The sequence below is a fragment of the Pogona vitticeps genome, chromosome 1, assembly GCF_051106095.1.
Source record: "Pogona vitticeps strain Pit_001003342236 chromosome 1, PviZW2.1, whole genome shotgun sequence".
Taxonomy (NCBI): Eukaryota; Metazoa; Chordata; class Lepidosauria; order Squamata; family Agamidae; genus Pogona; species Pogona vitticeps.
The window spans coordinates 145801353-145828466 of record NC_135783.1 but is presented as its reverse complement, the minus strand read 5'-3'; the positions used below and the strand labels follow the sequence as shown (position 1 = coordinate 145828466).

The following is a 27114-nucleotide window of genomic DNA, read 5'->3' as shown; positions in this document are numbered from 1 at the left end:
CCATAACAACCCCTGCGTCATAAGGGCCACCTTTTGGACAGACTGCCTGTGTCAGCTCCTGCATCATAAGGGCCACCTTTTGGACAGACTGTCCATGTCAGCTCCTGCAATATAAGGGCCACATTTAGGACAGGCTGTCCATGTCATCCCCTGCGTCATAAGGGCCACCTTTTGGACAGACTGTCCATGTCAGCTCCTGCATCATAAGGGCCACATTTAGGACAGGCTGCCCATTGCAGCCCCTGCATCGTAAGGGCCACCTTTAGGACAGACTGTCCATGTCAGCTCTTGTATCATAAGGGCCACATTTAGGACAGGCTGCCCATGTCATCCCCTGCACCATAAGGGCCACCTTTAGGACAGACTGTATATGTCAGCTCCTGCATCATAAGGGCCACCTTTAGGACAGACTGTCCATGTCAGCGCCTGCATCATAAGGGCCACCTTTAGGACAGACTGTCCATGTCATCTCCTGCATCATAAGGGCCACATTTAGGACAGGCTGCCCATTGCATCCCCTGCATCATAAGGGCCACCTTTAGGACAGACTGTCCATGTCAGCTCTTGTATCATAAGGGCCACCGTTTGGAAAGACTGTCCATGTCAGCTCCTACGTCATGAGGGCCACATTTATGACGGACTTTCCATATCAACTCCTGTATCATAAGGGCCACCTTTTGCACAGACTATCCATATCAACGTCTTTATATTAAGGGCCACCTTTAAGACAGACATTCCATGTCAGCTCCTGCATCATAAGGGCCACATTTAGGACAGGCTGCCCATGTCATCACCTGCATCATAAGGACCACCTTTTGGACAGGCTGTATATGTCAGCTTCTGCATCATAAGGGGCACCTTTTGGACAGACTGTATATGTCAGCAGCTGCATCATAAGGGCCACATTTAGGACAGGCTGCCCATTGCATCCCCTGCATCATAAGGGCCACCTTTAGGACAGACTGTCCATGTCAGCTCTTGTATCATAAGGGCCACATTTAGGACAGGCTGCCCATGTCATTGCCTGCATCATAAGGGCCACATTTAGGGCAGACTGTCCATGTCAGCTCCTGTATCATAAGGGCCACATTTAGGACAGGCTGCCCATTGCATCCCCTGCATCATAAGGGCCACCTTTTGGACAGACTGTATATGTCAGCTTCTGCATCATAAGGGTCACCTTTAGCACAGGCTGCCCATGTCATCCCCTGCATCATACGGGCCACCTTTAGGACAGGCTCTCCAAGTCACCTCCTGCATCATAAGGGCCACATTTAGGACAGGCTGCCCATTGCATCCCCTGCATCATAAGGGCCACCTTTTGGACAGACTGTCCATGTCAGCTCCTGCATCATAATGACCACCCTTTGGACAGACTGCCCATGTCGGCTCCTTCATCATAAGGGCCACCTTTAGGAGAGACTGTCTGTATTAATTTCTGTATCATAAGGACCACCTTTTACACAGACTGTCTATATCAACTCCTGTATCATAAGTGCTACCTTTTCAATAGATTTCCCCATGTCGGCTTCTGCATCGTAAGGGCCACCTTTAAGACAGACTGCCAAAGTCAGCTCCTGCATCTTAAGGACAGACTGTCCATATCACCTCCTGCATCATAAGGGCCACATTTTGCACAGACTGCCCATGTCAGCTCCTGTATCGTAAGGGGCACCTTTTGGACAGACTGCCTGTGTCAGCTCCTGCATCATAAGGGCCACCTTTTGGACAGACTGTCCATGTCAGCTCCTGCAATATAAGGGCCACATTTAGGACAGGCTGCCCATGTCATCCCCTGCGTCATAAGGGCCACCTTTTGGACAGACTGTCCATGTCAGCTCCTGCATCATAAGGGCCACATTTAGGACAGGCTGCCCATTGCATCCCCTGCATCATAAGGGCCACCTTTAGGACAGACTGTCCATGTCAGCTCTTGTATCATAAGGGCCACATTTAGGACAGGCTGCCCATGTCATCCCCTGCACCATAAGGGCCACCTTTAGGACAGACTGTATATGTCAGCTCCTGCATCATAAGGGCCACATTTAGGACAGGTTGCCTATTGCATCCCCTGCATAAGATGGCCCTTATGATGCAGGGGATGACATGGACTGTCTGTCCTAAAGGTGGCCCTTATGATGCAGGAGCTGACATGCACTGTCTGTCCTAAAGGTGGCCCTTATGATGCAGGAGTTGTTATGGACAGTATGTGCAAAAGGTGCCCCTTATGATAGAGGAGCTGAAATGGGCAATCTGTGCAAAAGGTGGCCCTTATGATGTCCATGTCAGCTCCTGCATCATAACGGCCACCTTTTGGACAGACTGTCCATGTCAGCTCCTGCATCATAATGACCACCCTTTGGACAGACTGCCCATGTCGGCTCCTTCATCATAAGGGCCACCTTTAGGAGAGACTGTCTGTATCAATTTCTGTATCATAAGGACCACCTTTTACACAGACTGTCTATATCAACTCCGGTATCATAAGTGCTACCTTTTGGATAGATTTCCCCATGTCGGCTTCTGCATCGTAAGGGCCACCTTTAAGACAGACTGCCAAAGTCAGCTCCTGCATCTTAAGGACAGACTGTCCATATCACCTCCTGCATCATAAGGGCCACATTTTGCACAGACTGCCCATGTCAGCTCCTGTATCATAAGGGGCACCTTTTGCACAGACTGTCCATAACAACTCCTGCGTCATAAGGGCCACCTTTTGGACAGACTGCCTGTGTCATCTCCTGCATCAGAACGACCACCCTTTAGACAGACTGCCCATGTCGGCTCCTGCATCATAAGGGCCTCCTTTAGGACAAACTGTCTATATCAATTTCTGTATCAGAAGGACCACCTTTTACACAGACTGTCTATATCAACTCCTGTATCATAAGGGTCACCTTTTGGATAGAATTCTCCATGCCGGCTCCTGCATCATAAGGGCCACATTTTGCACAGACTGTCCATATCAACTCCTGTATCATAAGGACCACCTTTTGCACAGTCTTTCCATATCAACGCCTGCATCATAATGACCACCTTTTGCACAGACTGTCCAGATCAACTCCTGCATATTAAGGGCCACCTTGTGGACAGAATGTCCATATCAGTTCCTGCATATTAAGGGTGACCTTTATTTGTATAAATGTTCATCACTACAATCTCCTTGTGTTGCAGATGTTTCCTTAAAACAATACACCATGGATCAGTATGAAATAATTCAGATGATTGGGGAGGGATCCTTTGGCAAAGTCTTTCTAGCCAAGAGAAAGGAGGATAATCAACATTGTGTTATCAAGGAGATCAGTTTAACAAAGGTAGATCACCATTGTTTTTTATCATATCCTTGGTCATGTTGCTAAATGGTTTTCAATGCATCTTGTTCACTGCATATCTCAGGACAGATCAATGTGTGTATCTATGTGTGCATCTCATGACACGGAATCAGATGTAGTGTCATCTGGGGAACATGTACACACATCAAACAGACACTAATAAAAACTCATGTCAGGCAAAAACAAAACAAAGTAAAACATAAGAGAAAAATTTTGTGTGAGCTTTCATGGATAAGTCTACTTCTCCAGACATTTTTTTCAAGATTTGTTGTGTGAGAGATGACTCCAAGACAAATTAGTCTTCGAGGTTGACAGCAAAGAGACTCACGGAGACAGTAGGTTCCTTCACTAGCAGTGTATTTACAGACTATGCACAATGGAACTATGTACATCAGTCAACAGATTCAATGATACACTCTCAGCAAATGAATGGACAGCATTTCGTGCAGCAGCTCTCCAACACAACACTCCACGAATCACTATAGATAAAAGAGCCTCGTGGCGCAGTGGTTAAACTGCTGTACTGCAGCCAAAACTGTGCTCACGACCTGGGGTTCAATCCCAGGTAGCCAGCTCAAGGTTGACTCAGCCTTCTATCCTTCCGAGGTCAGTAAAATGAGTACCCAGCTCGCTGGGGGGGAGGGGCAATGTGTAGCCTGTATAATTAACGTGTAAACCGCCCAGAGAGTGCTTGAAGCACTATGGGGCGGCATATAAGCAGCACGCTTTGCTTTACTATAGTGTGCAGCACCTATATAGTTTGAACAACCAGACACTGAGCACATCACCTGATGTTTTCTCCCAGACATTATCTCATGTTCAGTAACATTTCATGTGTCACCCCATGAATTGCATCAGCTTCATGTGCTGACTCTGTGGCTGCACACCTGTTTTGAGATGGATGCCTGTTAGCAAACTTTGGTTCATGTACTACAGGGTAAATTCTGTATTGTGGTTCATAATATCCTGACACTTTTTTTTTTGGCCATACATGCACAGACTGAAGGTAGTTACCTCTTCTAAACTAATAAAAACTCAGCTGATCAAGTAATCGATATAAATAAAGCCTGACAAGTGAAGTGAAGCAAAACTTCTGAAATTGGACATATCTCGCTAAACATGATTTAAATAATTTACATTCTTTGAAAACTCCAAAACAAACCTTATTTTTTAAAGTTAAATTTAAAATTTTCAGTTATGAGTAGGCAGTGTACGTTTTAAAAATAAGAAATGACTAAATAAAATAATAAATTTAAACGCCAGATATTGCTGTACTATGGCATATGTACATTAAATGTAATTCTGTTTTTATAATTGAGTTTTTACACTTCTCTTCATTTTAAAAAAATATTTTGATTTTGGTTATGTTATGCCCAGCTTGAGGCACCCTTATAGATTTTATTGCATGGTATTATTTCTACTCTTGTGTTTCTTGGTTTTATAGTAGTTTCACTGTACCTCATCCAAGCTACCAGGTAGACAGAGAGTGTAAGTTATAAATGTTATTAACAGATAAGGAGCTCAGGATGGCATGCAAGATCGTTCTAAAGTCTAGTGCTAGAGATTACATTTGAATTCAGTATAGTGCTTTAAGTGACACAAACAACCTTTCCCTTATTGTATTATTTAATACCGCATCCAGTTAAAAATAAATGCTTTTTCTTCACTGTTTTTTTTTATTATTAATTTAGTTGCCAAGGAAGGAAAAAGAATCATCTCAGAAAGAAGTTACCCTTCTGGCCAGGTTGAAGCATCCTAATATAGTAGACTTCTACGCTTCCTTTCAAGGTCTCATTTTATCCGTGCCTATTCACTCATGTGTTCTATTAATTGATGAACTCATTCCCCCCCCCACCAGTGAGATGTTAAAATAATTGTAAATAATTGGCGTGTGCGTTCGTTTAGGGTTTCTAGATAAAAATGGGATAGCTGGTGGGGTGTTGTGAACTTAGGAGACTTGGTTCAGATCCTCACTGGGGATGGTGGAACTGCTAAAATTCTTTCCTTAAACAGCTCACTCTAGATAGCTGCACAGCCCTCTCCCTCCCCAAAGAAGGGAATGGTAAACTAACTCTGGGCATTCTCTACCCAGAAAACTCTGGAAGGGTTCGCCATACGTCAGAATTGACTCGATGGCACAGGATTAAATTATTATCTTGAAAGCCCTGTTAGGGCTCCGGTAAGTTGCAGCCCTAACAGGGCTTTAGCTCACACCCAGGTGAACATTAAAACTTAAGTCTAATTCTACTGTTAATCCTTGGCTGAAATCCAGTCGTAGATCACAACTAGTGTAGGCCAGTTGAATCAACGGAACGTATGGAGGAGCTGACTCACTAAATCCCCACTGATTCAATGGGCCTACTCTAGTTGCAATTTATTGCTAGGTTTCAGCTATTGCATGGAAGAAAAAATTTCGGCTGGTACAAATTTCCCTGTAGGACTACCAAATAAATCCAAATGAATGAATGAATGAATGAATAAATAAATAAATAAATAAATAAATAAATAAAAGGGTACTCCTTGTGAAATGTTGACTTCTGCTATAATTTTGGAAGGCACAGACACTCTAATCCCTCTCTTTGCTTTTAATTATCCTAATCATTACATCTAAAACTTTGTATATTGAGAAGGAAGGGTGAGGTTAAGGTGGCCAGGTGCAAAAGAAGACAAGATTCCTGCACCTTGAATAGTTGCGTAGAAGAGGAAAGATGTCACACACATATCTTTCTGTCTGAGATGGAGATCAAGAGGAGTAATCTCTGAAGTCTGTAGGTTATTGGAGATAGCCTAATGCATAGAATGAGGTCTTTGGTGTTGAAGGTATGAGAAGCCAGAAGTATAGTTCACGGTTCCCTGTTGTATATTAAAGCAGGTTTTCAGTGCACCCTGTTCACTGTGTATCTTAGGACAGATCAATTACTACCCATCTCTGTACCCATAGAATAAGAGACGCAACTACTGCAAGAGTTTTTATGGATGACATTGTTCTTCCACAACAGATATCTTGGCAGTGTTATTGTAAAAGGATTCTGTTATGTAGATGTTAAACTACAAAGGATTTTGACTTTGAGAATTTCATCAAATTTAAAAAATAAGCAACATACCAGATTGTTTCATTCAGTGTTGCTATTGCTGTTTTTACTGCTGTGATAACAGTTCATAATTGAATATATAAAACATGTTTGTCAAAATCCAATATATTTTATCATAGAAAAAGATAAATTATATATTATGATGGAATATTGTGATGGAGGTGACCTAATGAAGAGGATAAATATGCAACGTGGAGTGCTGTTTGCTGAAGACAAGGTAGGTTTGCATTTTTAAGCACTTCTTTCTTTACTTGTATTCTTCTACTCTGTCTGTGCATACACATACACACAGACACAGAAAAGTATAAGGGCATCTGCATCCTGGTGTCCATTTTGTTTAATTCCTATTGTGGTACTAGGTTTTATTTTATTTGCCCTAATAATAATATTAATGTATATTTTGCCTACTACTACTATATGTGTTATATCTGAGTATATAAATATCTGCAGTTCATTCCTTTGTTTCAGCTTGCCCCGCCCTGGTACATGCCAGATGTTCTGGACAACCCTAATCAGCATGAACTAAGTATGCTAGCCAGGATGGAAGACATGGTAGTCCAGCACATCTGGAGGGCAACATATTGGCGAAGGAGATCTGTATGAGCAAGGGATTGCATGCAATCACTCTTGAGGGATCTTCCATCTCTACAGCTCTGTGATTCTAAGCCTGGTTTATTCTTCCATCAATGTATTTTTGTAATGGATTAAATGCATGGTTAACATTGGTTGGTTTGTTTTTTAAATTATACATTCATTATGATATATATTTTAGAATTTGGACTAAGCTTTCCAAGCCTGAAACAGAGGACTTGGATGCAAGTTTTATGATGATGAGTGTATTTCGGGCAGCTAGACCTGCCATAAACTGAGCCTCTTGAAGACTACAGAAAATAAAAGCTGTACACTACTTAGAAACATTACTGAGTCTTACAAGTAACGCTCCAACAAACTTAGGCACCATGGCTAGACTGCTAGCTGGGAGAATGTAGAAATTATATTTCAAAACTAACTTTTCCTGTTTTGGAAACAAAGAGGTTTTTTTTTTAAGAGTTGTTAAATAGTTTGTTTTTAGCTTCTTTTAGACAGATTGGTTTCTCTTACAGAAACCTCTGTGCTTTTGCTGATGATAAGCTGTCCAGACCCACAAATGTTTGTTTTGGCATCGTAGACTGCATTACTTGTGATCAAATTAGGAGGAGGAATAACAAGGGTGAAGAACAAGGCTTAAAATCACAATTCCTACTGTAAGGGAAAGGAAGGAATGAAGCCTACATTTTATTGTTTTCTAATATTTAAGAGATTGAATCTAATCAATCTAATAATTTCTTACTGGTACATTTACTTTTTCAAGAAAGATTTGTATTTTTCTTCTATTCCTGTGGAAATAAGAATGCCTGTGTGTTGTACTGTACTATGTTGGCATTTTATATTTTTTTGTAGATCCTGGGTTGGTTTGTGCAAATCTCATTAGGCCTAAAGCATATACACGATAGGAAAATTCTTCACAGAGATATAAAAGCGCAGGTAATACTTGAAGATAGATTTTCATTATTGAGTTGTAATTTTTCCATTAGTCAGGTTTCTTCCTCTCTTTTACCTTAGCATATTGTTTTCTTTGATTGCAGAACATTTTTCTCAGCAACAATGGAATGACAGCTAAACTTGGAGACTTTGGGATTGCAAGAATGCTGAGCAAGTAAGCGTAATTACAGCCTCTGCGAAGTAGAGTCTGCATATTATTTTTTTTCAGTGCTACCTCTGGAAAAGGTGAATTAATTCCAAACTTGGCCTATATATTGAAAAGTCCACAGAACAAGAAAAGATTGGCCTACTAGTTCCAGTATCATCCTAACAAAAATGAGCTGCAAGAGACTTTGGCTTCTTTGCTTCCTTTTCTCCCTGTCTAGTTTATGAGGAAAAGGGGTTAAAATCTTCTGCTTAAATTATCAGACTCTCGACAGGTGAGTTCTGTATGTCAACCTTTTCCTCAGAAATTGGTATTTTCACTGAGATGGTCTCCCTTTGCTGGCACCAACAGAGGACTGCCTCCTAATGTAGAGTCTTCACATGAACAATTTTAGTCCGAACCACTGAAGGGAGTGAAATGGTCAAACTCCACTTCCTGCCTCCTGAGGTTCTGAGAATAATTGCATACCCTAGCAACTGATGTTTGCAATTTTTAAATGTCTACTTTAAAAAAAACATGCCTTATTGCAAAACTCATTTTTGTCTCTATGTTGAGTTTAGCTTAGCCTAGAGCTTTCCATGGATTAGTGCTGAACTGAATTTTTTTCATTTTACAACTTTTCAATCAGACTTTTTTCATGTTGCAGTTTTCCATCTTTCTAGAAGTTATTATCTCTTAGATCAGGTTCTGTTGCCTTTAAGGAGGATGTATGATACAGACATTTTAAACTCTGAATGCTCAACTGTGCGACATGGTGTACCATGCCTTCATGTCTTGTTTTACTTTTCTTTCTGCAAGTATTTCATTCATCAGCCAAAAAAATGAATGTGATTTCAGGATGATACCTGAAGCTTGCTCTTTATCTGGAGCATTCTTTTTGAGGTGTATTTCTTCTGCAGTTGCACTGATCTCTATAGCACATATGTATGCAATTACTCAGCTTTAGGAAGGCAAGACGTTTTGCATGTTATCAACCACTGCATTTTTCAATTGACGTGTAACTTGAAAGACATAAGAATTTACTGCTCTCCAGTAGTTTGGGGCAGTTATCACAAATTTTCATTTTAGCCATTGTACGTACATCAGCTATGTGTTAAATGTGGCGTGACAGAGCACTGATTTTAGAGCAGGCTTTAAAATTTCAGGCAGGAATCCATCAAGAAAGATGTCCTGGAAAACATCTAACCGCAGCTTATTTCATTAGCAGACTGCTGATCTGTGATATTTTCTAGTTATATTACAAAACATGTATTTCCATTGCACAGATGAGTAATGCTGACATAACTTGACAGTAGGAATGTTCCCCCCCCCTTATTTGAGAGCAGTTTGAACTAGATTTTGGAAAAGCAATTGCCCTATGTCACTGTTGCTTTCCATCACTTAATAGAAATTCATGGCTTCTTATTCTAGTTCAGTCTTTCACACTTTGGTTCTCTTGAGGTAGGTTGGAATACAGCTTCCATCATTCCCAAGCAGTATGGCCATGATAGCTGGGAATGATGGGAGCTAGATTAATGAATGTGGGTGGGCATCAGGGTTGGGGGATGTTGCTGTACTTTGCTTCTTTAGTGTCCAAAAAATGGTTTGAATCTCTTTTTTTTAACATGTAGCTTCTGTTAACCTCTTTTGATATGAAACTTTTTCTAGTTATATATGTAGTTTGTTTCTTCTTGCCAAATGTCCTACTTTCAAGATGGTTTTGTTCAAAAACATTATTTTGCACAACTGGTTTCTCTAGTACCATGGAGTTGGCCCAGACATGTGTAGGAACACCATATTACCTATCACCTGAGATCTGTGAGAACAGACCATACAATAATAAAACGTAAGTTTTAGAGTATTTCTAGCTGATATATTTACCCCATTTAATGAAAAATGAATTCATAAAACCCTGGAAGTTTAATGGTTTTCAAATGGTTATAAAACGTTTTGTCGTATTTCTGCTTTGAAAGACTCGTTTGCAGTAGTTTCCTACTTCACTTTTGTTCATAGTATCATTAGAGGATTACATAAATAAAGTAATGTAAGGCTATCAATTACTTCATTTCCTACAAAGTTGAGATAAATACTTCCCATTCTGTTACTAGATTCTGTTTAATTATTCCTCATACTTTGATTTCGCTTCTAGTGATATGTGGTCTCTTGGCTGTGTGTTATATGAGCTCTGTACTTTAAGGCACCCTGTAAGTATATATAATTAGATAAAATATTATTCCATTAATGAATATTACATTAACCAGCAATACGATCTGCTAGTTGAACAGTTGGGTTGTTCCAATGATAGCTGTCAGAATCATAAGTGTAAGGCCTTTTTCTGTAAGACAGGGCTTTCTCTAAAGCAGCATCTCAATTAAGGAGCTTCTTCCCATGGGAAGTCAGGCTAACACCATCCTTATTTAGATTCTGACAGGTAGTAAAGATGCTACTATTTTCTCAGGCTTTTAGGTTTTAAAATTGTTCTAATCTTTTATGAAAGAAAGCTAATTTTTATTTTATTTGTAAGTTTTCATTTCATTGTAATTACATCAGGGCTCCAGTATTTTGGAGAGCTAAGATTCTCAAGCAGCAGGTTGTCTACAGTTTTCCAACATTGCAATAAATATGAGTGGAGAGACTGCCCACCTCGAAGGTTGTGTTTGAGATAAAGAAAGGAGAGAGCATTCAGGGAAGGGAACATCAGAGCTGGGTTGGTCATATTAATGTTGTCAATTAAATACGGGCAAGACTGGTCTTTTACCAATTTCATCTTCTACTTTCTGTTAGTGCTTTTAAACTTTTCTGGTCACGCTGATGGTTTGCTGTTTATGACTTCACTTTAATATGACAGTTTGAAGGCAGCAATTTGCCCCAGCTTGTGCTGAAGATCTGTAGAGGCCATTTCATGCCAGTGTCTATGAAGTATTCATCTGAACTAAGAGCTCTAATATCTCAGTTGTTTAAAACATCTCCAAGAGATCGACCTTCTATCAACTCCATTTTAAGAAAGCCTTTCTTGGAGAAGCAAATAAGGAAGTATTTGCCCCCTGAGGTGAGTATCTGCTGTGGCAAGAAAGGTGCATTGAGGCTGAATTTAAAGAACAAGAATTCATACCTCTTCCCATGGTTATTGGACTTCTTTCCTCCTCCTCCTCCCTCTGTAGGAGAAATATACTGTATCTCCTTAGCTTTGCCCCTTGTACCCATATGCACAATAAGATCTGGAGATTTATTCCTGAGGAGCTGAACTGGCTACTGAAAATTGCTGCTATGCTTCCTTTCCCTAGGAGAACGCTAAAGGCAAGGAGTTCATTCTGTTAATGCCTTGAGTTGCCAGAATGAGTTAACAGCATGACTATTAACAGTGTGGTCTGTGCTGTCAAGTCAGAACTGTCTTATAGTGACCCTAACAGGGCTTTCAAGGTAAGTGAGATATTTAAGGAGTAGTTTTATCAGTTCCACTTTGCAGGTCAATTTCCATGGCTGAGTGGGGATTCAAACTCTGTTCTCTGGAGTCCTACTCCATCACTCTATCTGCTGCACCACTCTGGAAATCATTATTCACTGCACCATAGAAATATCTCACAGATACGAGACATACTCTTGTTATATTTGCTTTTAGATCATGGAGGAAGAATTCAGCCATACTGTCCTTCACAGAAGAAGACCAATGGCTTCATTGTCTTCAGGTAAGTTGTTGGCCAATAAAGCTTTTATTAAAAAAACATAAAACAGCACGATAATACTGACTCTGCGTAGGAAATATATTTTAAATTGAAGTTTCTTCTGAGATAAATAGACAAATTTCCAAAATTGAAGATGTAGACCTATACTCTGAGTAGGATGTGTCTTTTGAGGTTCATTTGGTCATTATGAAGGGAAGGGCCTTTTGCATTGCAACACCCACCATATGGAGTGACACACCCCAAAATTAGATGGGGTCCTAGTGTGGTGTGTTTCTGCGGCCACCTAAAGACTTGAAGTGGTCTCCTAACTAACCAAGATGCCTAAGGCTGTCTGACCTGACACTAAAATAGTAAAAACTGTGCTGAATCTAAAGCCCTCCCTAGGGAATCTAGAAATTACTTAAGAGTTTCCCTAGGCCAGGTCTAACTTTGTGCTTGCGTTCTGGTTGTATTTGCAGGCAAAAGGAGTTTTGACTCTGACAGTAATTGGATTTTCCCTTCCCTTACCATTTCTCCATTTTGTTCTCATTCTTCGGGTGGCAGATCTGAGCTGTCAGAGGAGCTCTGCTAGCATATCTCTGCAGCATACCTCTGAGATAAGCGAGCAGAAGAGATCTCTGCCAGCGGAAGGGGATTTCTGCTGGCATAAGAGGATTCTGCCTATTCCTAACCTACTATTGCTGGCATGTCTTTGAAATTATTTATTTCCCCAAACATTTTTATTGTTATTTACATCTAATAATTTTAATATTTTCCCCAAACTAGTTTTATTGTATTTTACCGATTTTATATTTTTTAAAAATGAAAAGCAATATAGAAATGTTCTCAAATCATAAGTGCACGTAGCATCATAGAATGCACCTTTCCAGTTGTGGAAAAAGCAAAGTAACAGGAGAACGTAAGCAAGCAGCTTTTGGTGGATAGGACTGTGAGAGTTATGTTTTCAAGATAGCATACCGTTTTGTGAATGTTATACGTGAGAAGTAGGAGCAGCACGTATAGCCGTCAAAGAACATGAAATTCCTTTAGCCAGAATTAACTTTACTTCCAGTAAAATGGAACTTGGTTTTCATATATTGTTCACAACTAGAATGAATTCAAGCTTCTGATTCACTTAGCTGGTTCATAAAGGTGGAATAGCCACCTTGTGGTTGAGGATCTGTTATAGACATTCTTGTGAAATGTCTTGTGTTGAGCTGAGGAGGTGGGCTCTGTAGCTGCGTAACAGAAGGTGGGCTCCGTGTATTGCCAGTTCACGGTGCAGATCATCAATAACACACTGCACATATGCATCCTTGAAATATCATTAATGGAAGGGTCTGAGCCAGCTGATAGCTGTCCCTGACATTAGCTGTCAAGTTGTATCCCAGGATATTTTAGCTAAATGTGTGAAATACATCACTAAACATGATTTCAGTCTCTGACTTCAGCAACCTGCAGTCTATGGAGGCAGAGTACAATGGTGGGAAAGATAAAAGGAAACATTACCTCTGGCGGGATATGTAGCTACCAGTATTTTCTGTCCATCTTTTTAATATTATGCAGTTGACCTCGGAACACTGAGAAATGTTCATAAAGCTGTACAAATTTCCCTCCACTGGTCAGTTTAACAGCGACAAATTGAATGTTTTTAAAAAATCATGTCTGAGTACCTCCGTTCCCTTACACCATTAATTTTCTTACTCTGAAAAAGATTGCGATTTACAGATATCTGAGAGGAAAAGCAAAAGTACTGGAAACAAATAAGTGCTTTTGCTGTTGAGCCAAGACTACAAAAGAATTTGTTGTATCTCAGTGAATCAAATGCAGACTGTAGAACAACAGTGCTTGGTACACTTCTGCCTTCAGCAATGGTGTATCTGCTAAATAGTCTGCCTTTTAAAAGACAGAATCAGACATTCGTGTAGTAAAGGAGGAAGCAAAAACAATCTGGTCACTTATTTCAAAAGAAATCATACATTTTGAAAATTAAATATTTAAACTTACTTGGTGGTTCTTTCCAGGCACAACACATTCATGTTGAAGCTGCATGTTTGATGGCAAGCATAGGATTCCCAGTTCAGTGTTTACTCCTATGCTTGTGGGGGTTCACAGTAGAGAAATGCCTGTCATAACTGAAGCAAAAGGTGGTTGTGTTACCCTCTAGTCAGTTTCTTATGTAGAGTGCAATCCGACATTTCTTTGAAACCCATTATGTTAGAAATATTAAATAAACTGTTTTTAATTGTATTATTAAGCTCCTAAAGTTCAGAAACCAAGACTCCACAATCTTAATTCTCCAAAACTGAAGATGGGGATGCTTCCCTTAAAACAAGGATTGTTACATAAACATGAATGGAGATCTCCTTCAAAAATCCAAGATCCTATTAGCCAGGTAATGAAAACTTTTCACTGTGTTCTTTTAGTATTAATTGTTTAATGGATACTGGTTTTGTTACTTCCTTGTCATGTGCTTCTGTGATGCAGCAGTTGATGGTATGATTAAACGCTGTTTACTAAATGAGGATCAAAACATATGTAAGGTTAAAAAAAATTGAATGCTAAGTTTGGAATTCTTTATTCTTATTTTTAAAATGATAGCAGATGTGGGAGATCTGAAACTGGATTAGGACCTCCTGTAGCAGTTTTTAGTTTAATTTTGTTTTTTAATGACAAGAGGGATATTAAGGATAGGAGGTAAAGATGCGTTTGACCTTAAATCTCTGTCTATGCAAAAGACACAGCACCTCAAACTTTGCTATATTATACAACTTGAAATCCAAATCACACTGTTAGTATAAAAAAGCATATGTGCCTATGGCGTCCACACTCATGCCCCTTGCTTGACCTTCAAGCCTCTGAGCACACGAAGGCAAACACTCTCTTCTTTTACACTTGCTGCCACCAGGTGATCTCTAAATCACCATTACTTCAGAAAGATTCAGGTCCACACTTCAAGTTCTTTCAAATAAAACTTTAGTTTATTGATTACAGAGATTCATAAATATCTTCAGTAGCTAATCACACCTAAATTTCCCAAACTACACACTCTATTACTCTCTCTGACTTTTCTCTACTGCCAGACTCTTACATTTCTCTACTGCAGTGGTCAGGGAACAGGGGTAAATTACCCCAAATGGGGTAAAAATGAAAACCCTGGGGGTAATGAGGACATGGTCCTAATCCCCTTCCCTCCTCCTCCTCCTCTTTTTCCTCCTCTTCTGCCCGGAGGGGGGATCCCTGGCTGCCCAATCGCCCCTTCCCACCCCCTTCTCTGGCCTGGCTGCAATCTAGCCACAGCGGATGGCGGCTGGGGACGGGCCCCAGCCGGTGGGACAGGGCAGCCGAGGCAGTGGTGGTGGGGCTGGCCATGGCAGAGGGCAAGGCCGAGGCAAGTGGCCAGAGCGCCCCGGCCAGGAGAAGCCTCTCCTTCCACTGTCTGGAGAGGTGTATTGCAGCGGAAGGGGGCGGGTGCGGCCACGGTGGCAGCCTGGGCCAGGCTCAGCCTCTCAGCGCCAGGACGCCGTTGCCCTACGTCCCATTCCCGGAGGAGCCCGTCAGGCGGCAGTGATGCTCACCCGGCCGCGCGGCTTCCTTCAGCGCCAGCTGGCCAGTCCTGGAGGAGCCTCTTGCCGTCCATGCGGCAGCTGTTGCGGTGCTTCGACAGTGAGGCCTGCGGGAGCCCTGGCACTGAGGCCCGACGCAGCCGCCGGTGCTGGTGCTAGAGTGGGAGGCACCGTCAGGTGCCCACAGCGAGCATGCCACCTGCTGGTCTTTGATGGCTGCCCGGAAGCTGCCCGCCAGAGGAAGAGGAGGCCGGGGCACAGGCAGTGAGGCTTCTGTGATGGTGTTCGACTGGCCACGCGTGACCGAGATCCTTCCTTTCAAATGAAGGGGGTAATGTTGGTGTATATAAATATTTTTTGGGGGGGGATAAAAGGTAAAAAAGTTCCCTGACCACTGCTCTACTGACTCAAACTACTCTTTGACTCTCTGACTCCACCTCTTATAACATCTCTCTTGGCTCCACCTCTCAGCAACATGAATATTCATAAACCATTACATAATATAACATGAACCATAGATCTAATAAATGGAGAATGCTACAGTTCCCTTTCAAATTGCTCTGAGGGTATGTTAAGAATGAGCCAGGGGTATATGGGAAATAATGTTTATGAGTAGTGTAGCCTGCAGGGCTAGCACACAAGCCAAGGTTTTCTCAGTAGTAGCATATTTGTAATGGATTTCCCTTCCATTAGAAAGCTAGTCATCCCTCACATGCTTATATTTTAGACACCAGTTTAAAAAGTATGTTCAGCAACTGTTGTAGAATAAGCAAATGTCTCATTTGTCTTTTACTGCTGAATGTTTGTATTTTATTTTATTTACCAGATTTTTAGCCGCACCATTACTAATGGTCTCTGAGCAGCGTACAGTATTAAAACTTTAAAAACATTAAAATAGGCAATATTATAATAATAACCTATATTAAAAACAGTACTGCTTAGCAGACATTTAGAACTGTGATTTAAGAGACGTATAACTCGTCATTTTAACTGGATTGTTTAATGTAGATTGTCAGCTGCCCTAAATGACAGCCAGGAAGCTTTAGTTTAAGGTGTTTCAGCATTTAGCAGGCCAGTATGGCAGATGGTCTCACTTCAAATATAAAGGAAAAATGGCTTGATAAAAGGCATAAGTAATTGAACTTTAGCATAATACTATGTGAATTGGGCTATCATTAACTGCAGCAGAGAAAATAGGTAAAGAACTTTTTTTTTTGTCTGTGACGTTCAGTCTTTCTCAGAAGGATTAGTAGAACATCCTGAATAGGATTCTTAGTAATCTTTTAAACATGTATTGATAAGGTTTGAATGTGCTTGCTTTCCAAAAAGACCAGTCACTGAGCCTAGCAAGGGACATGCTTTAATGATATGAATAGAAAATTGGTAACAATTTGGATTGAATGTACTGGATTTATAGTCTTCATAATTGTCACGCGTATGATATGTTTTCAGTACAGGAGTCCCAAGTTTAAGATTTGTGGAAAACCAGAAGATGCCAGAATGTGTGGGCACTATGGCCATTATTATATGAAACTTGCAAACTTGCAGGAGAGACCATTGATTCAGGAAGATCATCCTCTTATTGGCCAAAGAATGGAAGAATACTATAAGCAAAAAGGGCAGGAACCACCACCACCTCCACCTCATTGGTAGTGATGTTCTCTTCTTGGACTTATTAATATGTCTGTTGGTTCTAACATAGGAATTCCTTACTGTACAAGTACTTGTGAGGTTCTCTTTTTTTCCCAGTGACTTCACATTTTTGTTTTCAGTTCAATATTGCAGACAGTTAAATGTGTGTATGCCCCTTTGAATTTAGAGTGCTTTTGTTTGAACTTGACTATGGAATAAAATTAAGCATGACAAAATTAGTCTGCAATGTAGGTTGCAAGATGTGTGGTACAAACACAATAGTTTAGTCTTTATTTGGAAAGAGCATCAGCTATTCATAAAGAGGAATGCAGTGTGAAAAAGCTATACTTACCAGTTAATATTATGTAACACAATCTTATGCATGTTTGTTCAAAAGAAAACTCACTTGAGCTCAGTGGGACTTGAATCTTATAAGCAATTGCCGTATTTTTCTGTGTATAAGGCGCTACTTTTTCCTAAAATCATTACACTAAAAATTTAGGGACGTCTTTTACACAGAAGTAAGTGGAGATAGCCGAGGAGAGTACAAAACGGCACATACCTTGCCTGTGCCAACAGGCTTCCTACAGTCAAGAGTCTTAGCTTCCTCTGATCATGAGCCTTATGGAAGTGATGTCAGCTGATGCGGAACAAACCAATTGGAACACACCCCGTTGGAGGTGGAGCCTGTAGGCTCAGATTCAGCAGGGATTCCTAATGTCTGAGTGTTCTGAGCCCAGAGGCTGAATCCTCAAAGCTAAGTTTTCTTAAATTTTGGGTTAGAAGTAAGTGTGTGTGTGTGTGTGTGTGTGTGTGAGAGAGAGAGAGAGAGAGAGAGAGTGAGAGTGAGAGAGAGAGAGATAAATGGAAAAATACAGTACCTGGATATCAGTTTTAATCTAGTGTTCATGTTAGGTAGCATTTACTATGGGAGATTAGTAGTGACACATGAAATGCCACACTTCTGCTTGTGCTTTACTGAATTGTTTCTTTTTCGCTCAGGCCTGCAGACTATCTTCAAAGGCGATACAATGCCCAGCAGTACAAGTTAAAAGTAGAAAAGCAACTTGTAAGTGTTTTTAAATATACCTTTAAATAACAGAGTTGAACACATAAACAGTGATAGCCCCAGAATTAGCTACTGAAGAAATCCCACTGGAGTACTCAGAAAATGTGCTGACATTAAAAAAAACCAATCTAACTCTTAAGATTTCATGCATTTGACTTCCCCATTCAGCAGGGTGAATTCAGAAAAGGAGACCCTTCTTCAGATGTCACCTCTATATTTATACTGTAAATTCTTTCATGTTTTAATAGGGTTTGCGTCCATCTTCTGCTGATCCACATTATGATCAGAGACAGAATCAGGAGATAAAGGAAGAGCAAATGAAAGCCTATCAAAAAGCTGTTGCTCAAAGAAATGAAGCGAAGGAGCAGGTGAGAAAGAGGACTGGTCTCAATCACTTGCCCTGATCAGGACTAGCAGTGCTTCAGTTGGGTGTGAGTGAAGGACACAGTATAAAATAATCATGTCCCCCCACATACTTCAGCCGCCAGGATGGATCTGGATAAAATAGCTATTGTGAAATCTTTAGCACATGTTTCTTTTGCAGTGAGGAAGGTGTTAGAGACAATGATGGTACACTTTTCATTTAGCTAGAAATATTTTTCCTAAGTTCTGGAGCCATCTATTCGGTTGATAAAATTCTTGGATATTCATAAATAATGCTGTCCCATCTATTCTTAACTGGGCTCCAAAAAGCTATATTAGATATGCTGAAGTGTTTATTTGTTGAACTAGCTATTTATTTAACTAGTCAGTGTTACCTCTTGGTTTAGCAATTCCCAGGGTGTCTTACTTTGATTTAGGCAGGTTTTCAAAATCTTTAAAGTGCACATTACTTTGTGCTTTTCAAAATCTCCAAAGTTTCTGTACTTGGGTTTCCCTGCCATCCTGAAACGTGAAGGAGATTAAGGCTGTGGTGAATAAATGAAGGCATGGTAGTTTACTGTTCAATAAGTACTTCATTATCTTTGTGTGTATTTAAATATTGCTGTAAATTGCCCTTCTGTTTCTTTACTTCCCTGAGTAAAGGCTCCTTGGAATTCAATGAGATTTTGATTAGACAGGTATAAAAGAGTGGTGTTAATTCATATGTTGCCATATAACAAGTGTAGTTTCTGATAATAACTCTGTGTGCACATGTGTGTGTGTTTTAAATCTAACAATAATCAACAGGAATATCTGGAACAACTACAGAAAATTCGTCAACAATATCACAGTGAAGTGCATGAGATTAAACTTAAAGCAGAAGCACAAGAGGTAAATTCCCCTGTGTCAAGAGTACCATACCTTCATTTCTAGTATGTGAAGAACTGACAATGTGATAAGTAAAAAGAAAAGGGTTAATTTTTTGAAATAAACTCATTAATAAAATGTAATTAAATGTAAAGAGAGGTTGAAAGAGAGCTTATGGGATAGCTATTGTAAGTGTCATTACTATGTTCGCTGCTAAACAGGACCCTTGTTTAGTAGAATATACACTACACTAGAGCCCCAGATGGTACAGTACAGTCTTGTCTGAAATAAAAACAGAAGGACGTATTTCAGTGTGAACTTTCATAGACTACTGTCTACAAAATGTAAATGTGGAATTTTTGTCACAGTTACAGTTTAAAAAAACATAATAAGATGGCATTGTTTTGGCGAGCATTCTCCCCCCCTCCCCCTTCATGCAGTGGAGAAGCTCTAGTATAACCACTCTTAACCTTTTTTTTTGGCCATGGCCATAAACACAATATGAAAGAAATATAGGCTAAATTAGGTTGCATAATGAACCTTATAAGGCAGTTTGTGGAAAATTGTTTGCAGTCTGTGGCCCCTTCAAATGTGCCAGGGCCCCCCCAGGGGGACCATATAGCTCCTGTTGAGAATGATTGCTGTAGTAGATCAAAAGCCTCCTATAACCAGCAGTAGAATGCATATATAGCTCTGGCCTGAAAAGTGTACTTCATGCATTCAAGTAAGCAAGCTGTTTCCAGGAACGCTCATGCTAACTAGATAAAACCTGTTAGTTTTAAAGGTGTCCCAAGACTCTCTGGTGCTTTTGCAAAGCATTAGTGCAGCTATTTCCTTGTAAACAACTAACAAAAGGAGGATTTCAGTTCTAGACAATTTTGCCAGATCTAACTCATTGCTTACATGGAAGAACTATTTGTAGCTCTTGGACATCCTCTGAACATATTTAAAATGGGGCGCGGGTGGGGAATGCATTTTGTAAATCATTGATGTTATAAGAGTATTAAGCCTAATACTTTGACATTGATTTTCCTAAAATGTGTCTGAATTGAGTGAACTTGTACTTGTAGCCAGAGTTAGGGAGAGGAAAAACTAATGTAATTGTTCCAGAATTAGACTAATATTTTAATAGTTTAGTTCTCAGTGCATGTGAAGAGACTATATGTCATTTTCAGGGTTTCACTAATCTTCCCATTTCATTATAACATTCTAAATTCTACAGACTGCAGGGCAGAAAAGATACAATTTGTGTTATATTGCTTCTGCCTCCATTTGCTGAGTTGAGAATGTGTAATTAATTGACCTTTTAAACTGTTGCTGTCTTACAGAAGAATAAAAATATAAAAGACAAAACCTATCTTGTGAAGCCACGGATGACTAAAGACCATGCTGTTCTTATTGATGATGACCCCGGAGAGAAAAATGAACCATTCCAGGTATCAGCACTTTTGTGTCAGGCAATGCAGTGTTGCAATGGGATAGCTGAAGTGTCTCTAATTATGGTGAAAAATATAGGATTGAAAGATCACTGCAAGGATTTTGTTGTTGCACCTAATCTTAGCAGATATAGGGTTGCAGACTGTATCTAGTGGTCATGAAATAGACATTGCTGGTGCAGTGAACTTCCAGATCTGCTGTAGGAGGCTGGAGTGAGGAGGAATGGAGCCAGAAGCCCCATTATACAAACAAGGTCTCATGAGTGTCATTTGATGGGAATCAGTTTTCCTATAAATTATGCATAATCTGCTGCTATATCTAATGGCTGTTGTGGGTTTTTCGGGCTCTTTTTCAGTGCTGTCCTCTGAAGATGCCGGCCACAGAGACTGGCGAAACGTTAGAAAGAATAACCTTCAGAACACGGCCAAAGAGCCCAAAAAACCCACAACAACCATTAGATCCCGGCTGTGAAAGCCTTCGCGAATATGATGCTATATCTGCTTAACCTAAATTATGTTAAAACTCCATACAGTAATGTTGTTGCCTATCCATTTGTAAAAATATAACAGAAGTCTGCCCTTTTCTTGACTGGATGTGTCTGTCAAAACCGTATTTTTCCCTTTTAGGATATGGAGCAAAACACAGAACAGATTGGACTGCGTAACTGGCAGGAGAGAAATGTTTTTGAAGTAAAACACAAAGCAAAGGTTCAGTATTTATATACTTCATTATCAGCATTTTAATATTAACAGATATCACATTATTTCAGACTGACCTTTTTTTCTTTTTCTTTTTTTATACTGATAGCTTTGAAAACAAAGTTTCATGAGGCTCTGTGGCAATTAGCACTTGTCAAAACCTGTGAGGGACAGGAGAGTGACATCTCCTCTTCTCCATTAACTTATTTTAAGTCTCTGTTTCTTTCAACAAAGCCTTTCAGGAAGGGAGAGGGAAATAATGGGAACACAGCTATGAATTGCTACCTTTCCTAGAACAGGAACCATAATCAAAGCATTAGACAGGTAGTGAGAGGTAGCATAAGGTTGTGTTTTTTTAATGAGATGTAATTTTGTAGTTTATCGAAATGCTGAAGTTTATATCTAATTCTATCTCCCGTGACAAGAGGCTTTTTGATCCAGTAGAGCAGAGGTCTTCAGCCCTCAGTCTGCAGCCTGATCCACTGCCCCCCACACACTCCCCTCCCCACAGCTGCTTTGTGCACACGCGTATGTGCCAGCACCGGTGTGAGCGCTCCCCTACCCTTTCACGCATGCATCTTTGCACACACACACCCCAATGCTTTGCCCGAGAGTGCACATGGGAGTGCCCCACCTTCCTCAGAGGCTCAGCCGGTTCACGATGCCAAAAAGGTTGGGTACCACTGCAGTAGAGGTTTCTTGGAGACTAGGTGATTTTCACACATTCACTGTTTCTTCAGCAACCTTGCATGCTACCCCTGTGCTATTCCAAAATGTTCTCCAACCCTAGGGAAGCATAACTAACACATCTCCTCTGCATGCAGGTGGTCCCAGGGTCAATGCCTGGTGTCTCCTGGTAGGTTAAGAAAGGTGCCTACCTGAAACCCTGGGGAGCCTCTGCCAGTCAGTCTTGACAGAACTGAGTTGGAGGTACACTTGGTTCCTGTGTTTGTAGGAACATAGATTTGGGGCCAGAGGAAAGCCAAAGGCTGCTTTGGGAAGGTGGAATCTGCGAAAAATAATCTTGTTTCCTCCTTCTGCTCATGGAAACCTCTGCTGGCTTAAAGAATGTTCCACCAGCAAAGGCAACAAAATTGAATAGAACCCAGAAATGTTAATTTAATTTTTTTTTCCAGGGAGGTGTTAAATTTCAAATCGATTTCAAAGCTGATATTCCAGATGTGAACAATGTCCAGAAAGAAAAAGAGGTATAAATTTTGGACTGTTACATATAATTTAGTGATCTGTCTCGTGCACATGGGCATCATTTTACACATACAATTTGCCTGCTTGGAACAGAGAAACTGTCACATTTGTAAAGGCCTGCCAACCGTTTCAGAGAAGAAAAACAGTCTGCATGTGTCCCTCCTTTGGGATATAGGGGGCAGCCTACAAGACACAGAAGATGTCTTTGCTTAAGGCACATCTCGCTCCCTGAATTAGCTTGTAAGGCTATGACTTCTGTAGTTCCAAAATCAGTTTTCAAAATGATAGCTATAAAATATTCTGTATCAGTGTGTCTTTCTCCTGAAGGAAAGTTTTGGAAGGAGTTAAGGGTTCATAAAGAAATTCCATGGGTTGTTTAGGTGTAGCTATAATTGAAACACAGGTATACGTGTTTCGGACACCGTATGACATAATCCAAAATTAATGATTGCACTTGAGCCCATCAATCATATTGCTGCAATCCTTTATTTGTCTTATTTGTCTTGAAGAAAATGTCCTGGAGGAAGATAAGTATTGTGCTTGGGTTAAATAAGTTCCCAATAAGGGTTGTTTGATTGATTTCAGGACCATGATAAGCTCAATGACACCTTGACCTTTGAAGATGGAGACTGCCTTAAGAAAAACCTGATAGACAATGATGACAGTTACATAGACAAAGCATTAGAAAAAGTATGCCACTGGAAACTGGGTATGTCTCTTGAAATCACTAGACTTATTTATGAGCTGTCCTTAATAATGAGTAATGGCACTCCTATATGTTCTGTCTGTTAATAGTATTAGGTACACATATATTGCTTAGTACTCACAGAACTATGTTTGTTTTTCATTTTGGCCAGAAAATAGTTCCCAGATGCTCAGTTACCATGTATTGGCTCAACATGTTGTGTGAGTGTTTGGTGGGCCATATATCAGTACAGTATGTGATCAATCCATGATAGGAACACTTTTGTGCAAAACTTTAGTGCAAGATCTCTGCCAGAAAGTCACATACTGTGGGGTAGGGTGAGGCGAGGCAGGGGAAGCTTGTATAAATTGGCCCTTCATATACAGTGGATATAAAAAGTTTACACACCTCTGTTAAAATGTCAAGTGTCTGTGATGTAAAAGAATGAGACAAAGATAAATCATTTCATAACTTTTTCCACCTTTAATGAGACCTATGAACTGTACAACTCAGTTGAACAACAAACAGAAATCTTTTAGGTGGAGGGAAGTAAAAAAACTGAAATAATATGGTTGCATCTGTGTGCACACCCTCTTATAACTGGGGATGTAGCTGTGTTTATCAGTAAATAATCACATTCAAACTCATGTTAAGTAGGACTCAGTACACTCTTGCCATTATTTAAAGTGCCTTTGAGGAATCCCAAATAAAGATCAGCTGTGCTAGTAGGTCTTTCCTGACATTTTCTTAGTCACATCCAACAGCAGAAGCCATGGTCCATGGAGAGTTTCCAAAGCATCCGAGGGATCTCATTGTTAAAAGATATCAGTCAGGAGAAGGGTACAAAAGAATTTCCAAGGCGTTAGATATACCATGGAACACAGTGAAGACAGTCATCATCAAGTGGAGAAAATATGGCACAACAGTGACATTACCAAGAACTGGACGTCCCTGCAAAATTGATAAAAAGACTAGAAGAAAATTGGTCAGGGAGGCTGCCAAGAGGCCTACAGCAACATTAAAGGAGCTTCAGGAATATCCAGCAAGTATTGGATGCGTGGTACATGTGACAACAGTTTCCCGTATTCTTCATATATCTGGGCTATAGGGTAGAGTGGCAAGACGGAAGCCTTTTCTTCCAAAGAAAAACATCCAAGCCCGGCTAAATTTTGCAAAAGCACACCTGAAGTCTCCCAAAAGCATGTGGGGAAAAGTGTTATGGTCTGATGAAGCCAAGGTTGAACTTTTCGGCCATAATTCCTAAAGATATTTGGCACAAAAAACAGCGCTGCACATCACCAAAAGAACACCATACCCACAGTGAAGCAGTTTGTTGTTCAACTGAGTTGTACAGTTCATAGGTCTCATTAAAGGTGGAAAAAGTTCTGAAATGATTTATCTTTGTCTCGTATTTTTACATCACAGACACTTGACATTTTAACAGGGGTGTGTAAACTTTTTATATCCACTGTATCATAACTATCACGTGTATTGGGTTTTTTTTCAAATTAAACATGTTAAAATATCTTCTTTCTACTTAGCTGTTGACCGTGAAGGCGATTCCACAGAAACCAGAAAACACTGGAAAGCTTCAGCTCCACAAACTCTCCTCAATCTTCTAGAGAAGGCAGATATTACCTCTGTGTGCCCAACCATGGAAGAAGGTGGCCTTTGTAAAAATGTTTCCATTGTTGTACTGACTTAAGGGAATAACTACACTGTGATACTCATTGTGGTGTGTTAGTAAGAGCGAATACTATACCCGGGAGACCTTGTTGTTTTGAATTCCTGCTCAGCCATGGGCACTCAGGGGGCTGGAAGTGGTGTAACCTTAGATAATTCACTTCTTCATCATGGTCTTTGTCGATCACACCTTTGGGTTTGCGCTTGCACAGAGCCAGTTCTTGGAACATTCTAGAGCTGAACTCCCTCCCTCTGTCTTTTGGTGGGACCCCTCCCCCTCTGCCATTTGTGTGGTACAAGTGCCCCCTGGCAGACCCTCTCTAGTTCCTTTTTGTCTGACAGAGCATTAATGTTTTGGAACAGTTGAACCTCCACTCTTTACAGACCTCTTGGTTAAGAAATTTAACCAAGAAAAGACTTTGCTCCCAAAGATACAGTAGGGGGGTCCTACTGTAACTACTTCACAAAGAATCAATGGTTCCACTTAGGGGTTATGTTCAGGCTTTCATATCCATACACATGTAACTTTAAAACAGAACTGTTGGTTGGATTTGCCTTTGCAGACTCTCCCAAAATGCCTGTCTTCACAGCTTGTATACATTTCAATAGGAACAGTTTCCTGAAATGGATCATAAAGAGCTGGAGATACTTTGGATCCTCCAAAGTAGGAGTAGAATACTTAGGAGAAAATATTATTGTAGGGGCAAGAGAACGAGAACAGAAGGAAAGCAGATGGGAAGGTTTCTGATGTTTGGAGGTGAACTGCAGTAACACTATTTCTACATGAGTATTATGTCAGTATGCAGGGAGTAAATGTACCCTTTTTCTCAGTGGGCCAGGTAATCATGCTGCCTTCAAGATTGCCTGAAATCAGGAGAAAATGGAAGCAAGAATCACCTGGGACATTAATGAACATGTTAGCAGGAGCAGAATGTTCTGGTGACACTTTATTCCAAGGTGAAGCGCTCAGTAAGCTTAATTTCCTATTCAATATAAAACTTTTGAGATTTATATTTATTGCAACAGCATAGTATTATCAATAACAAATGTAGTTGTTTCCATACGGTTTTATACAGACTGCTCCCAAGTCCTCTTAATAGTTACTGAAGGCCATTAGAGGAAAGAGCTTAGCCCCAAATACACCAAGTGGCCACATAACCATCAACCTTAGGGTGACAAGTAAAGGGTTTTATTTTGACCTCAAAAATTCATACTCTTCTTTGCTCTTGAATTAAGATGGTATGCTAGATGAAAATGACAATAAAGCCAATTGAACAAAATATTTTTTTCTAGATAAGACAGATAACCTGCAGACTCCTAAAAATGATGAAATTGATACAGAAATGAGTTCTGCAGTTGAAGTGGATGAAGACAGATTTGATCCAAGATCTGATGACGATGACACGTAAGTCGTTGCTGCGAATACATTTTCAGATTCCTTTTATTGCACAAGGTTAGCATAAAGATTCTTGCTCAGTATCTTTTGAGGTATATCACATTTTAAGACTTGTGGTCAGTCCACAAAGACTTTGCATGCGAAGAATCGGCAACCACAACAGTTTAACACTGTATCTAGGAGAAAATGCTTACAATTGGAATGACTTTTGCTTTGCATGAGGTAAAAAAACAAACAGTTGTTTGACGACCTGCCCAAATTACAGTTCATGTTTAACATACTACAATAAAAATGTTAAGAGAGTTAACTGATAATACAGGTGATATATGCTGAGTGATAATCTAAGGGAAGCTATTACCCAGCAACATAACCACATTTTTCAAAGGTTCCCCTTGAACCTTATTTTAATGAAAGACAGGATATAAATTAAATATCTATATATGCAGTTTCAACCAAGTTGTGTTTGCCCCTTTGCATTTAAACATGAACCAAAAATCTTAGCTGTTTCAAGTAAGCAGTTGTCTCCCAGAGCCCGTATGTCTACTTGGTTCATGGTCTGGCTGCAAGTGCCTTCTAGCTTAAATTATGTGAAGATGACTCCGTATTAAGGTCACTCCCATGTTCCCATTACAGCAGTGGGTCAAGTATCACTGCCTGCACAAGAATTGGGGCAGTCACTGTATTAGTACAGGTTCCAATGGGGCAGCAGTATTAGTTTGTTACAAGGAGAGAGAAAAAAACAAGATTGTTATGCCAGCTT

General features: G+C 40.2%; 1 protein-coding gene across 7 annotated transcripts in view; it reads left to right on the top strand.

Moving 5' to 3' along the window:
* The window catches only part of NEK5 (NIMA related kinase 5), a 44842-nt gene that overhangs the window by 15856 nt on the left and 1872 nt on the right, over positions 1 to 27114 (top strand). For 2 of the 7 annotated variants that reach the window (XM_073002350.2, XM_078380544.1), the window contains 21 exons: positions 3175 to 3314; positions 5024 to 5120; positions 6544 to 6641; positions 7865 to 7948; positions 8050 to 8120; positions 9850 to 9936; positions 10240 to 10294; positions 10939 to 11139; positions 11710 to 11776; positions 14011 to 14147; positions 16771 to 16967; positions 17953 to 18019; positions 18268 to 18387; positions 19190 to 19273; positions 20578 to 20685; positions 21313 to 21393; positions 22521 to 22592; positions 23176 to 23299; positions 24817 to 24939; positions 25790 to 25927; positions 26252 to 26363. In XM_073002350.2, coding sequence (XP_072858451.2) covers positions 3198 to 3314; positions 5024 to 5120; positions 6544 to 6641; positions 7865 to 7948; positions 8050 to 8120; positions 9850 to 9936; positions 10240 to 10294; positions 10939 to 11139; positions 11710 to 11776; positions 14011 to 14147; positions 16771 to 16967; positions 17953 to 18019; positions 18268 to 18387; positions 19190 to 19273; positions 20578 to 20685; positions 21313 to 21393; positions 22521 to 22592; positions 23176 to 23299; positions 24817 to 24939; positions 25790 to 25927; positions 26252 to 26363 — 2240 coding nt within the window. In that variant the 5' untranslated portion in view covers positions 3175 to 3197. Of the gene's footprint in view, positions 1 to 3174; positions 3315 to 5023; positions 5121 to 6543; positions 6642 to 7864; positions 7949 to 8049; positions 8121 to 9849; positions 9937 to 10239; positions 10295 to 10938; positions 11140 to 11709; positions 11777 to 14010; positions 14148 to 16770; positions 16968 to 17952; positions 18020 to 18267; positions 18388 to 19189; positions 19274 to 20577; positions 20686 to 21312; positions 21394 to 22520; positions 22593 to 23175; positions 23300 to 24816; positions 24940 to 25789; positions 25928 to 26251; positions 26364 to 27114 lie in introns of those variants that run through there. The other 5 variants (XM_078381274.1, XM_073002365.2, XM_073002359.2 and 2 more) reach the window with 5 other exon arrangements.